General features: G+C 42.5%; 1 protein-coding gene across 4 annotated transcripts in view; it reads right to left on the bottom strand.

Annotated features, from left to right (window-relative positions):
- UPF2 (UPF2 regulator of nonsense mediated mRNA decay) overlaps positions 1 to 14,948 on the bottom strand; it is an 86,221-nt gene that overhangs the window by 1,601 nt on the left and 69,672 nt on the right. For 3 of the 4 annotated variants that reach the window (XM_053253423.1, XM_053253426.1, XM_053253424.1), the window contains 5 exons: positions 14,510 to 14,608; positions 9,040 to 9,207; positions 7,159 to 7,300; positions 2,946 to 3,066; positions 810 to 870 (listed from right to left, as the gene is read on the bottom strand). In XM_053253423.1, coding sequence (XP_053109398.1) covers positions 837 to 870; positions 2,946 to 3,066; positions 7,159 to 7,300; positions 9,040 to 9,207; positions 14,510 to 14,608 — 564 coding nt within the window. In that variant the 3' untranslated portion in view covers positions 810 to 836. The remainder of the gene's footprint in view (positions 1 to 809; positions 871 to 2,945; positions 3,067 to 7,158; positions 7,301 to 9,039; positions 9,208 to 14,509; positions 14,609 to 14,948) is intronic. The other variant, XM_053253425.1, reaches the window with a different exon arrangement.

Genomic DNA, 14,948 nt, shown 5'->3' with positions numbered 1-14,948 from the left:
ATACTTGTCAACTTCTCAGAAGCTTGGGGTGGGTGGTGGGTGGGGTGAAGGTCTGAATAAAACTTTCAGTGGATGGGGCTTCGGTATACTCTGTACAGCTCCTTACCCCTCTTCACAAATAGAAGAGGCACAATAAATGCCACAAATTGAGAAGTTACACACAGGGGTTCTCCCCACATAGAGAGTTTTTATTTATAGCACAGAGCAGACACAACTCAGATTACAGTAAAGGTCCTTTGGTGCTAACAATTTGAGGGCAGAGATTAAAGAGCTGCTTCTGATTTCTCTATTAGCTTCCTGCCCGCCGCTTGCCTCTCTATAGAGTTTTTCTGGCCCACCATCTCCCATGATGGAACACATATATACCCACACCAAGTAAGTGATAATCCACCAATTTCCATCTGAAACCTTCAGAAAACCAAATGGTGAATCTCTTTAAAACAAAAACCTGTATAGCTTTGCTCTGTACATAAGTAACTTGAATTGTCACAATTGGCCAATTTAGTCCTTAAAATGTCTCCAAAGCACCATTTTGTCAAGTTTTTCAAGTACGTCTTATATTCAAAGCTGAATCACAGCTGATCCTTGGGACTGTGGAACTCAGATCTGGACCTGCACAGTGTTCTTGGAATCAGAAATCGCGTGTATTTTTCAAAGGTAACTGAAGTGAACCAGTAATTTTTGGTGTATAAGTTGCTATGTTCTACTACATGCCTCTCTTCCTCCAATCTCCAACACAAGGCTATATTGATCCCTATAGTAACCTCTTTCATTTTCTATACCTGGAACCTTCCTGCTCCAAAACTCACTTTTCTTTCTGTTTTCCGTGACTAATCTCAGCTTCGGCACTGTCTGTTCCCTCTCTCGCGCCTGATCATATTAAAAAAATAGGAACGACAAAATTGAGAAACAAGTGCTCTAGTTTATGAACTGCACTCTTCATGTGAGCAGTTATTCCCTTTCATCTTTTCTTAGGCTCAAAGTAGTGCCCTTTTCGTAAGTGGGAGAGTAGATGGGTAGCAATTTTAATACTCCCCTTCTTAAAAAAACACCCCTTTCTTGCCCGCCCCCTGTCCACCAGAGTTTGACGGAATAACTGAACATCTGCAGTGTTATGACTGAAGTAAAATAGATTAATGTGCACATTCGAGGAAAAACAGACACTTGCATATTCCTTGATGCAACACTGAATTTATTTCCTTTTCTCTACAAGACTGGTAAAAAAAAGCATCATGTATGAAGCAGCTCAGAGATAACCTAAAATGGGTTTCCATCACAACTACTGCTGCTTCTCTGCACAGGAAGTTGCCAGCCAAATGAACAAGAGAAAGCATAGTAATGAACAAAAAAATGAAGAGAGCGAGCTGTTGTAGCATAGGGGTTATGTGTGTGAGAGTCAAGGAGCCCCTGGTTCAAATCCCACTAGGTGGCTTTGTGCAAGTAACTCTTTCTGAGCCTTCCCAACTCCAAACTGCAATAGGGATAAGAATGTAAAGAAAATATAGTAAAAATTGTGTCCATTTGGAAAAATATCCAGAATGGATTTCACAATTATTTGCTATTCATTTCTTCCACCTCCATCAACCAGGGTAAAAATAAACTTGCAAGTTAAAAGCTGATGATTTGGCTTCACAAATAAGTACTTTTATCACCTGTGTCTCTTTCTCCACAGGCAAGAAGGCAAGGGGTGACATCTCTCTGTTGATGTCCCCTGGAGACATTAATTTTCTGCTCTTCCATCTCAAAGCAGTAGCTTAATGGAATAGTCACTCTTTGTTTAACACACTTCAGTGTGATGCTAACTCTCCTTCTGGGGACAGAAATGCCCGCCAGATATCCTGAATATGTTTGTGGGGTACATGGCTAAGGTATATGCCCCATGAATTTTCTAGGCCAAAATGTCTACAGTTGGTAGTTCAGCAGCTATACACTCATGGACAGATCACTTTGATTCTCTTCTCAATAGGTGACTGCATTTCTCTTTTCTTACATCCTTGCTAGACATGAAAACCAGCAATCTGCTTTGGAACTTCCCTGCTCAAATTTGTTCATAAATTTGCCTGTCATATTTAGCAAGCTAATGCCTATTTTGTCCCCCACCCCTGTCCTAATATCTTAGTCCCTCTGAACCTAGTATGACAGCCCTTATAGTTTAAGATATTATCTGCATTTGTTCCAATAGTTAGACTACTCTAGGGCATGTTGTTTAAATTATAAAGTATTAAGGGCTGTGAAAAGCACAACAGGGGACCCTCAGTCAAAATCACTGATAGAAAATGGAAGAAAAACAGAAATAAACAAACAAAAAAGTGGTGACGTTGTAAAAGTACGTTGATGTGGTGTGTGTGGCTTGGGAAAACCAGAAAGCTCCCTTTTTACACCCTTTCTTCCATTACTTCAACAGAGATATTATGATTACAGAGATAATATATGGGGAGCACTTTCAATGTCAGCCATACAGAAAAACCATTGCTTCTGTTCTTCTAGAACTTGGAAGGACTGTAAAAGAGTTTGCAAACCAAAGAGTTTTTTAAAAACAAAACAAAACACCTAAATTTAGTTTCTTGCCCCCATTAAGGTGATCAAGATGTTGCTATTCTGCTTGGTCATATCTACTTGTGAAAGGACAAACTCAAACAAAATCCCATATTTATTCTCTCAAATGGATAGCCTTCCCTATATTTTCCTTCCTTAAAAGCAGAGAGAAGACAAATGTTTCTGTAGATCTTGTACAGCTCCCATTCAGTTCAATGGGTCTTGCACAGATAGATTGTGCCCTAAAGCTTTCAAGTTTTAAGCATCTATTGTTAGAAGTGTTAAAAATAAATTCATGTTCTAAGACCCGATAAAGTAAGGGCGCTCTGTCCAAAGTCATGAAAACCTATAATAAATTTTGGAAAACTGAAAAATAAACCATAATCATACTTCATTCCTGGAGTACTCACCTTCCACCAGTTTTAAAGATTAGATCAGCATTAGGTGCTCCTTTTGGATGCTGATAACGAGGCCGCCGTTCTCGGTTGGTATTTGCTGGAGCTGGCCGTTGGGCCAAAGACTGCATCATTTCTGTATATTAAAAACACAAAAATATGAAAAAGAGGTTGAGGGTATGTCTACAATACAAATTCAAGGGCATTTCAGAGATGTTCAACTATCATAGCTCTCAAATCAAGGAATCTTGGGAACTTCAGTTGCTTACTTCTAACTGTGGTTCTTCTGGTGGTCATCTGTCCATTCACACAGATGGGCTTCAGCTGGAGAGCAAAGGCCTAATTGGGAGTTTGCAAGCTTCCTATTTCTCTCCGATAGGTAACTCCTCCCCACCAATACCTATGAAGTTACTTGACAAACCCTTACCACCTCAGTTTAGGAATCCGCCGCTATGAGACACACTCTGTGGTGGGGAGGATGAGCGGGCGTGTGAATGATGAGTGTGAATGGACAGGGATGAGTGTGAATGGACACGTGTCCACCAGAATAACTATAGTTACAGGTAAGCAACCAAAGTTATTCTGGGTGGTCTCTGCCCATCACACAGATGTGCACATCACAAGCTTTCATTATTGTAGGATGGGCAGCAGACACACACAAGGTAAAGTCAGGCAATGGAATCAGGAGTTAGGAGAAGATGGACTGCAAAACTGCATCTGAAGGCAGCATCGCCTCTAGCCTGAGCATCCCAAGTGTAGTGTTTAATAGAGGTAGGAGAAGCCCATGTAGTGGCTCAGCAGATAGAGTCAAATAGAGATTGCTAGTGCATAGGGAGAATGAGCTTTGGTTGATGGGGGTGGGCGGGCTTAACATGTGCCAATTGGTATGCCAGTTTAATGGTGTGGATGATCTAGCTGGAGATAAGACTGAGAGGAGGCTTGATGCCTGTTGTTTGGTTCTCCATAGGAGATGAACAGAGAAGGCAAGGTCTTAAAGGATGGGGTCCTGTGCATAAAAAGGCCAAAGTCCTGCGGACATCGAGAGTATACCAGCATCGTTCCTCATTGGTAGCGGGGGGGGGGGGCACGGTCTGGTAAAGTTATTAGCTGAGACCTATGAAAAGAAGAGATGATCTTTGGGAGGAAGGCGACATCTGGATGAAGTGTAACTTTGTCAGGATGGACGATCAAGTAAAGAGGGACACAACGGAGGGCCTGCAGTTCCCCAACTCTCCATGCAGAAGTGATCGCCATGAGGAATACTGTTTTAAAAAGGTAAGTAAACAGATGTCACATGTAACCATAGGTTTGAAAGTCTTCATCAGGCTGGTGAGGACCAGCAGCAGCACAGAAGGGGCATCCGGATAGAGGCAGGCTAGGCCCTTCCAGAAGTGTTTCACTTCCGGGTGTGAAAATAAGGTGGCACAGTTGGGACTAGACCAGTGTGCTGTGATGGCTGCTAAGTGACCCTTAATCGATGCCATAGAGAGGCCAGACTTCTTGAGGTCTAACAAATATGAAAATATTAGGGATAAAGGGAATGAAGTTGGGTCCTGAACATTATAACACTGGGCGAAATGTGAGAACTGTTTCTACTTGGCCACATAGGATTTGAAAGTGGACAGCTTTCTGGATGCCGAGAAAACAGTTACGATGTCGAGCATCCAGGTGGGTAGATCCTCCAGACTGTTAAGTGGAGGGAGGAGATGTCCAGATGCAGTACTGCGCCTCAGTGTTGAGTCAGGAGACTTGGGTGGAGCATATTCAAGGGAGCAGTGGAATCGGAGAAAACAGGTAAGCGTAATGGATCTTCAAATTGGAGCATGAAAGCATTCCCAGGGACCCTTTGCCTAGGTCTGCTCTTGTGCAGTACTGCTCGCACTGGTAGTTCTTTGAACTTGCAAACAGGTTTATCTGTGGTGTTCCCCACAGCTTGAAGATCCCATGGACTGTGGTTTGGTTGAATTTCCACTCGTGCAAGGTGGACGTCCTGCTCAGGTGGTCTTCTAGGACATTTCTGTGGCCTGGATGTGAATAGTGGGAAAGTAAGTGTGACGATGAAGAGCCCATTTCTCACAGTCATAGACATAGCTGGAGTAGAGTATGGGACCCTGTACCCCCTTGTCAATTTATATACGCTTTTATGATAGTATTGTCCATCATAACTTGTACGCAGCGGGCAGATACAAGGTGTTGGAAGCCTTTCATGGCTTTGTATACTGCCACAAGTTCCAAGTAGTTTATATAATGGGCGGCCTCTCAAGGGGACCAGTGGCCGTTTATTTGATTGTCCCTGAGATGGGCAAATCCAGTGTCTGATGCATTTGTGGTAAGAAAGACCTAGGGGCCTGGCATACAGAATGGTGTGATCTGGGAGAGGTTATTCCGAGAGGTTCACCAGAGAAGAGATTGGCAAACCCCAGAGGGGATGCAAAGAATTTAGTTATGAGAGTCCATTGCGCTCAGCATCGGTGGAGGATTTGATGCTGACAGCTGAAGAGATTTCGGTGTTGAAGTTTTCTGCGTCAAGGGCAGATGCATCGATATTGAGGGTATAATATGCTCCATCAATGTCGAAGGAGGCAGCAAGCATGACACTTTTCGATGCCAGTGCCAATGCTGGTACCGGGACTGAATGTTCTTGTGTTAATGCAGTCGGTGCTGAATCTTTTAGCATTGATGGCTTTGATGATGAAACAAAAACTACCTCTTGCACCAATGAAGGGGACGCGGTAGTGGTCAATGTTGAGCTTTCCCCCCCTTTTTCTTGATGGACGTTGACACGTCTACCATTTTATCTCCATGCTGCTTCGGCATCTGAGGAGATTTAAATCTTGTTGTCAAGGGTTGAGACGGATGTTTCCTCAGCCCTTGAACTAACTTCCCGTGATGACTGTGCCTCTTCCTTTGATGGACCTGGGGGACCTAATACATCATCACAGAGAGCTGCCCTCAGATCAAGTTCTCTATTCCGGCGGGTTTGCTTAGAGTGACTGGCAGACTTTACAAGTGGAGGTAATGTGAGCCTCCCCTAGACATAATAAACACAAGTCATGACAATCTTGTTAGGGTAATTTCGAGGTACATTTAGGACAGCACTTGAATTTTTTTTCTAAGCGTTTGGGGAAGTCCATTGCCTATCTGTGCTCCATTCCAAATCAAGCCTTACTATCCATCTGATCTAATCATCTAAGCTGTAGGGATTACACAAAAATGTAGCTGAACAACAGCCCAATGTCCTTCTTTTACAGAACTCACAAAGACAAGGAACCAGAATGAAGGAGCCGCAGTGCCAGAGGAACCAGTTGCTACAGTGGTCGTAAAGAAATTGAGGTGCTTGGACTTCCTCCTGCCTTAAATAGCCATGTAATCATGTGGGACAGGGCACAAGTGCTGAAGGAGCTGTGGTATTCCACACCGAGAGGCTTCCGCGCAGGCACAGAACCCATTCTAATGGATTCAACAGATCAAGATCCAGATATTCAGGTATGACTTCATATATGGGAAAGTCCTGCTTGCAGCCCCACCACTGACAGATTTGGTTGGTGGGGACAGCACCTTCTCAGTTGTGCCTCTTCGTCTCTGGAATGCAGTCCCAGAAAGGATTTGCCATGCTCCCTCCGCCTGGGTTTTTTTAAAAGAAGATCTTAAAACCTACTTGCTTTTAAGTATTTTTAACTACAGTTAGATAGGTTTTTAATTAGGTCTGTACCAATTTTATTCTACACTGTGTTTTATTTGTTTTACTGTTATAAATTTTATACTGCTTTTATTGTTTTACTGTTGTAAGCCACCCTGAGCAGTATTGTACTAAAGGAGTGGGATATAAATATTTTAAATAAATAAATAAAACAGTAGAGCCATTTGACGTCATATTGGGCAGAAAAAGCATAATTATTTTTTTTGCAGGGGGAGAGACTGGGCAACCTCAAGTGATAACAGATGTCCGATTAGCTTTTAGCTGAAAAACTGTACCTTTTTGATCGAATTGGTCCTTTTAAAAACAAAATAATAATAATAATATTTTATTATCATCATCATCATCAAGTATGTTCATGTTTTGTTTATTCCCCTGCAAGAAACTGAAGTGGTCATTCATGTGAGCATAAATTATGCAGGGACACAAGGGCAGTGCGAAGTTGATCCAAGGGATCTGCACTGAAGTATGGAAAGCTGAACCCTGGTGGGGACCTCATCTATATGAAGAACCTCCAAAATATTCTCATACCCTGATAGTCTTCTTGTTCCTGCCGTTCATTGATATCCAATGTCAGTTTTTTCATTCTCATTCTCTCCTCTTGCTCGGCTTGTTGCTGGTTCCAGTGATTTGCAGCCAGTTGGGAAGACATTGGCACATTTAGGATCTTAAACTGAAAAGGGAAAAACATATTTAAGAATGCAATAAGTGGAACAAATGCATGACTAAACACCACTTGGAGGCAAGGAAAGATCACTAGTGTTGTTCTCATATTACTTGCACCAATGCAGCTGCTTCCAGAAGGACAAGTCTGTGTACAATGACAGGGAATTAGTTGGGTGAAAGCTGTCAGAAGACCGATGCTAGATATGCAGCTCATCAATGACAACTATTTGAAAAATCATCTATTTACTTCTTAGTAAATTATTGGTAAGGAAAATCTAAAGAACTTTTAGGGGAAGGTTAAAGTAGGGCTGGGAAAAGACTCCTATATGATACTTTGGAGAGCAACTGCCAGTCAGTGTAAACAATACTGATCTAGATGGTCTGACTTAATATGGCAACTTCCTATAGGACACTATGTGCATGTGTGGTGCAACACACACACACACACACAGTGGGGGTGGGTGGGGCACTGTAGCACTTACACCCAATACACAATTATCAGGAAGCAAGTCACACAAACTCCAATAGATGACAACTTCTAAATAATATCACAACTTCCCTGGAAAAAAACATTAATGCTCATGAAAATACTTTACAATTTAATTACTTAAATAATACTAAGTATTCATAAAGAGCTTCAGAATGTTCATAACACTTCATACACTGGGCGGTATCCAGATTAAGGTTCAATGAAATTAACAGAACTTTAGTCATCACTGGTCTTCTTATTAATTTCAATGGTGCTTAGTCATGACTAAGTAGTCTAGATACTAGGGATGTGCATAAGCCAGTTCAGCGCCTCCTCTGAGAAGCACTGAACCAGCTCGAGTGCCAGCATTCAAACCAGTTCAGTGGGGTGGGGAGCGGTTCCTTTAAAAAGCAGGTAAAGAGCTCCTTACCCGTTTGTCCCTGCCCTGCTGCTTTTCCACTGGTGATGCCCTTTCTCCCAAAGGCTTTGGTTTTATTTTGGAAATTTTACCAAAATGGTTTCTTGTTCTAGGTCCACTTTCATGAAAATGGAAATGGACTAGCAATGATTTTAGAAAGTTCTTTCAAGGGTAAGAAATCAAATAAAATTCTAGCATTCATTCTAGACAAAGGTTCATCTAGCATGAACTATAAGAACATCTCTGCTGGGTGAGGATCAAGGCCTATCTGGTCCAGCATCCTGTTTCACCACAGTGGCCCACCAGATGCCTCCAAGAAGCCCACAGGCAAGAAGTGAGGGCATGCCCTCCTGCTGTTGCTCCCCTGCAACTGGTATTTAGAGTCATCTTGCCTTTGAGGCTGGAGGTGGCCTATAGCCATCAGACTAGTAGCCATTGATAGACCTATCTTGTATGGATTTGTCTAAGCCCCCTTTAAAGCCACCCAAGCAAGTGGCCATCACCACATCCTATGGCAAAGAATTCCATAGATTGATTATGCGCTGTGTGAAAATTATCTGACACTACAGTGCCAAGTAATTGTTGCAAAAAGAAGTGGATGAGTCAGGTATGGCATTTCCCTCATTTCAAATAAGGGGATTCCTACTTAGTTTTAATTTTTTAAAAGTGTGTCTTTTAGGTGATTGAGACAGTTTATTGGGGGGAGGATCTTCATAGCCCTCCCACACTTTAGTCTCTTATTTGCGATAATATAGCAGTAACTGAATAATACAGAATCAGCAATCAAATCAGAATGAATGTTAAGAAAGAAGCATGTGTAAAAAGGGCAAAGTTCATGTTTGTCTAGGTAGCCCCTTACCTGCTGCTTGTTGCCTTTTCGTGTTAACATAACAAAAGGCATTGTGTCTCCAGATTCAGATTCTCCTTCACCACCACCTAGTGGCGGACCTTTCTTTAGCTGGCTTTTGAGATGCAGCGGAATTGCAACATCTAATTGATGCACTTTCACAGACTCTCCACTCCTTTGCTGAAAATGTAACAAATATAAACTGTGTAAATGTCCAAGTGTCAAAACAAGATATCAAAGTAGAGGCTTACAAACATTTTTAGATCCAAAAATAAACCTGATTAACAGTTTAAACACATACATGCATGGTTTTCGGGATTGTTTTTTTTTAAAAAAAAATATACAGGAGGCCCTTTATTTTCCACGGGTTCTCCCATCGTGGTTTCAGTTATTTGTGGTTGGGCTATATATACACCTGGTTTCCATTACCGTGGAGGGGTGGTGGGGTCATTTCAGCTATTCATGGTTTCTGAACGCATGTTTCACTCTTCCGGTGGCCTTTCCAGCATGGAGACGGTACTGGAGACAGTGTGGAGCCATGTTGGGGTTCTTTTGTGTGTACAATCGGGTGAACTCCAGTCATTTGTATCTAGGTGCATGACAACCTTGTGTGGGTAGAACTGGGTGTGCGGTATGTCCATTCTCAAAGCTGTCAGCAAACTCACACGTTTAGCTGTGGTGATAGTGATTAGGAATGCTACTTTGAATGTGACCATCCTCAAACTTACAGTCTCCATTGGTTCAAATGGAGCTTCCGTTAATGCTGACAAAATTAAGATAAGCTCCACTGCTCCAAAGGCTGCTTTACTGGTGGATATAGATTGCTGAGTCCTTTCATGAACCGTTTACACTCTGGATGAGAGAACACAGTTGTTCCATCCTACCCCTTGTGCCTAGAAGAAATGGCTGCCAAATGGACCTTTATTGATACATTTGCTAATCCTCTCATTTTTAATGAGGTCATGTATATAAGCACCTGCTTCACCATGGCCTTTAATGGGTGAAAATCCTGCTTCTGAGCATGGCTAGTGAATCATTTCCACTTGCTGCTATAGTTGCGCTGAGTAGATAGTTGTCTATTCAGCAGTATTCTTTTAAAAATCCAATCTTCCAAGCAGTCATCTGTAGAGTTTTTACATCTGGATGTAGTCCCCTTCCCTTATCCTGGACCTTCTGGTGCAAGAGAAGTGGGAACCTATGGTAGTTTCCTTTGTAAGATGAAGCAGCGATGCAAACCACTCGGCCACCATAGCGTCACCAGTATGCAAGTTGTGTTGTCCCTTAGAATTTGAGCTAGAACTTGAATGATTATAGGCTGTGGCGGGTAAAGGTACAGGAGGCTCCTGTTCCATCTGTGTTGTAACGCATCGCCCAGTGATCCTACGCCTATTCCTGCACATAAGCAGTATTTCTGACATTTTTTGTTGGCAGCAGTTGCAAATAGGTCCACTGTTGGGCGTCCCCACATGCTGAAGACCTTTAGGAGACAAGAGTCCTTTATCTCCTACTCATGGCATTGGTCGTAATGCAATGTTCGACTGAGGTCGTCGGCTAATATGTTGTCCACACCCCTTATGTGTATGGCTATTGGATATATTGCATGAACAATGCACCATTCCCATAGCTGCATGTTCAGGGTGCACAATGAGCCAGACACTGTGCCCCCCGTTTGAGGAGGTACACAATTGGTGTCTTATTGTCCACTTGCACCTGTGTTTCTGAGCATGGGTTCGAATGCTTTTAGAGCCAGAAAAACCGCCTTCAACTCTTAAGTAATTTATATGTTGCTGAGCTTGTGGTTTGGACCATTTGAACCTGGATCCGATGATGCCCACAATGTGCCCCCCAACCCAATTAGGAGGTATCCGATGCTACCCACTAAGTTGGAGTTAGCGGTTTGAATTGAACTCCCCCTAAGAGATTATTTTCTGCAACCCACCAATGAAGGGAGTTCAACACCGCATTTGGAATTGTCAGATGCATTTTCGAACTATCTACATTTGGACAGAAATTCCTTAGGTACCACCTCTGCAATGCTCTCATTCGCAGACAGTGTACTGCACAGTCGAGTTGCAAGACGCCATAAGGCCCATTAACCATTTTATGCTTTCTGCAGGTTGTACTGGATTTTGTTTTGAATTGCAGAACAAGGTTCTTGAACTGCTGACAATGCTCTACAGGTAACTGGGAATTGACAGAGGAAGTGTGACTGTTGGTCCTTTAGGACCATAGTATCCTTATGGAGCGTCTGAGGGGGTTGCGAGTGGGAGGTACTGCTCTGCAGTGGTTCCGCTCCTACCTCTTGAGCAGGTTCCAGATGGTGTCCCTTGGAGACTGTTCTTCAAAATCTGAACTTTTGTATGGTGTCCCTCAGGGCTCCATATTATCTCTGATGTTGTTTAACATCTACATGAAACCGCTGGGAGAGATCATCAGGAGATTTGGTGCAGGGTGCTATCAGTATGCTGATGACACCCAAATCTATTTCTCCATGTCAGCATCATCAGGAGAGGACATAACCTCCCTAAATGCCTGCCTGGAGTCGGTGATGGGCTGGATGAGGGATAACAAACTGAGACTGAATCCAGATAAGACGGAGGTACTCATGTGCGGGGGTCGAAACTCCAGAGACAATTTTGATCTGTCTTTTCTGGATGGGGCCACACTTCCCCAGAAAAAACAGGTACGCAGTCTAGGGGTGCTTCTGGATCTAAGTCTCTCTCTCTGGTGTCCTAGGTTGAGGCAGTGGCCAGAAGTGCCTTCTATCAGCTTCAGCTGACCATTTTTTGAGGGACACTTTATTACAAGACTCTACTTCAATGACTCCAGAAAAGTTTCAGAACAGATTCTCAGAGCTATATGAGAAAACAACTTCAGTTACGAGTCAATAGCTCAGTGCTTTGAAACACCTTGCTGAAACCGAATCCAGAGCTATGGTGATTGCAGTTACTATACACCGCTACGCTTGGCTCAGGTCCACTGTGCTTCAATTTGTATGTGGTGAGCATTTAATAATAGGGCTTCTGTTTTAATTAGTCCTGGCTGAGGATCTTTTAGAATGTGTCTGGGCTTGCCTGGAGATGGGGAGACAGGGGGTGTGTCCACTGACTGTGGTGCAGCAATTCTGGTGGTGGTGGGGAACAGAAGAAGTAACATTGGCAGGCCGGCAGGCCGTTACAGGGGAAGGGGGCTAAAAAAATCGAATAGCTGTTTCCCCTTCCAGCTGTCCTGCCAGCTCTTTGACCTTGGGGAGCAGTGCCAACCACCCTTGAAACCTCACCTTGCTCCTTTGTAATGCCAGGTCGGTCTTGAACAAATCAGAAACCATCTAGGATTTGATTCTGGATGAAGGTGCTGAACTAATATGTATTACAGAAACCTGGTTGGGGGAGGCTGCGGGCCCAATGTGGTCCCAGCTTCTCCCTCCAGGGTACTCTATTGAGGAGCGGGTGAAGGACCGTGGGCAGGGAGGTTTACCACATCTGGCAAACTCCTCACTATGTCTCTCAAAGTCTGTTTTTATTCTTAATAGTTAAATTGTAAAGCAAGGATAGTCAAAAGAAGTCCTGAGGTCAATAGTCCGATAGTTCAATCCTAAATTCTCTCATTCTTATTTCAGTTAAACGGAGGAGCCAATACTGAGGTATAGATGCTTTGGCGGTCAAACAGATACTGAGGACATAACGCCCCCAACTGCAATTTACAACGAAAGCATGAAGCACATGCAGGACAGAGTGGGCGTCTTGAGGAGCTAGTTAGTCTGCCTGAGAGGTCCCTGCACAAGCGCAGAACCCATTTCATTATGAATGCAACAGATCACGATCCAGATCAGTATCTGGTTTCTTTCAAATGCTCCCCAAAAGCAAAGCTGAGTGATTTCTCCCAAATGACTCATGACTTTCCCATGTATTCTACGTTAGTTTATCATATTCAGCTGCAACATATCTGCACAGTGACTAGAACACCTTCCCACTTTTTAAAGCAGTTGGAATCATTTTTCAGATCTGAAGACAAGTACAGGCACTCCCAAACTTACAAACAACCTGTACTTAAAAACAAAGCTCCATAACCTATTAAATTAAATGAAGTCCCCAACTTACAAATGCCAACCCACACATACAAACAAATTGTACCGCATAGGAATTATATGTGTTCCGAGTTATTAACATCCAACTTACAAACTTTTGGAATACAACCCATTTGTAAGTTGGGAACTCTCTATATCTTTTGCTGTTAGGCAAATAATTTATTATTTATTTATTCATTCATTCATTCATTCATCCATTCATTCTATATATATACCACCCTTCCCAAACGGCTCAGGGCGTTTTACAATTAAAACAAAACCATTAAAATCAACTAACAGTTAAAACAAAGACTATAAGACACCATAAAACAACAATTAAACAATCCAAACAGTTTTAAAACCCTGAAAAACCAGGTTACAACATTAAAACCATTTACGACGATTTAAAAACCCTGGAAGGCCAGGCCAAACTGATAGGTTTTGAGGGCTCTCCTGAAAGCCAATAAGGAATTCAAATTAAGGATTTCTGCAAGGAGTGCATCCCACAGCCCAGGAGCGGCTACAGAGAAGGCCTGCCTCTGAGTTGCTAACAGACCAATTTCAAAACCCTTCAAGGCCTTTTAAAAACTTGCTGGGTCTAGCAGCCTATCTCTAACCTCCCAAATCCACTCCTAGACTGCATGGGCTACAGAGGAAAAGGGATATCATTAGGATACAACTCACTGAAAACACAAGTATTTAGTGCCTAATTAGAGGAAGTATCTCAACTGTTTTAGCCAAACTGAACAGATGGTACTAGAGAAAGGTTTGAGAAAAACACAAGGAGATAAACATTTTTTACAGGGAACATCTTTTTATATCCTTGCTAAAAATGGGTGAAGAGGCACCTTTTCAAGTGGTGGATCTCTTATGTTTAGCAGGAGAAGGCAACTGTCCCTACTCACCCCAGCAGGGTTATTTTGGGATTGTGAGCCGTTTGGGGACATGGAACAATTTTCTCATTCCTTTTGCTGGGAAAATAATTTTGTGAACTTTTTTTGTTGTTGAAAAGGCAACAAAACAATAACAAGGCAACAAGTCCACTTTGCAAAATGAGGTAAATATGATCCAGTTTTGCCTTTACAAAAACACCTAATCAGTCCTAAAAATCAATCCCATGTTACAAAATATGCTCGAACACACTAATGTCTGCCTGTCCAGTAACAACATAAGTAGGTCAACACATTGCACAACATCCAGCAGGAGACCCTAAATGAAACCATAGATGCACATGCCATTTTGCAGACAGCAAGGGAAACAGAGTACATCAAAAAATATCTACTGGTAAATATGGTATAAAAGGGTTGACCAAGTTTCAAATTCAAGACAGTAAAGGTACTATGAAAAGATTATTAAAGCAAAAAATGTTTTAGTGACAGCACAAGCCAATCAATCCAAGTTACTACAAACAAATACCTGTAGGTTTTCCAGCATCATTTTGTCCAGTGCCTGAATGAAGTCTTCATCTTCAGCGCATGGGACTCGCTTCAGTCCACCTCCTTTAATCATTACCTCCTGTTAAAGAGAGTCAGGGAAAACCAAATGATATTATGTTGGCTAGATTTCTGTATAGCTGGTTCTTGATTAGGGATGTCTTCTTGAGAGCTCACAGGCTGGATCTGGCCAATGAAGAAACGCATCTGGCCTGACAGCCATATCAAATTTTAAAATCAAAACCTAGTAAAGTTTCATTCATCCGGGGGCGGGGGAGATGTTCAAAGTTATGAAAAGTGGCCTGTACACATGCATGCTCAAGAACCCACGTACATGTGCTCCATAATAATTCAGTATTTACCACTACATGCTGCTGGTTGTATTATATTATCACACCATTGCAACTAGATATTCATATAGA

Source organism: Hemicordylus capensis, chromosome 5, assembly GCF_027244095.1.
Source record: "Hemicordylus capensis ecotype Gifberg chromosome 5, rHemCap1.1.pri, whole genome shotgun sequence".
Taxonomy (NCBI): domain Eukaryota; kingdom Metazoa; phylum Chordata; class Lepidosauria; order Squamata; family Cordylidae; genus Hemicordylus; species Hemicordylus capensis.
Note: the sequence above shows the minus strand (reverse complement) of the source record. Positions and strands in the feature narration are given on the sequence as shown.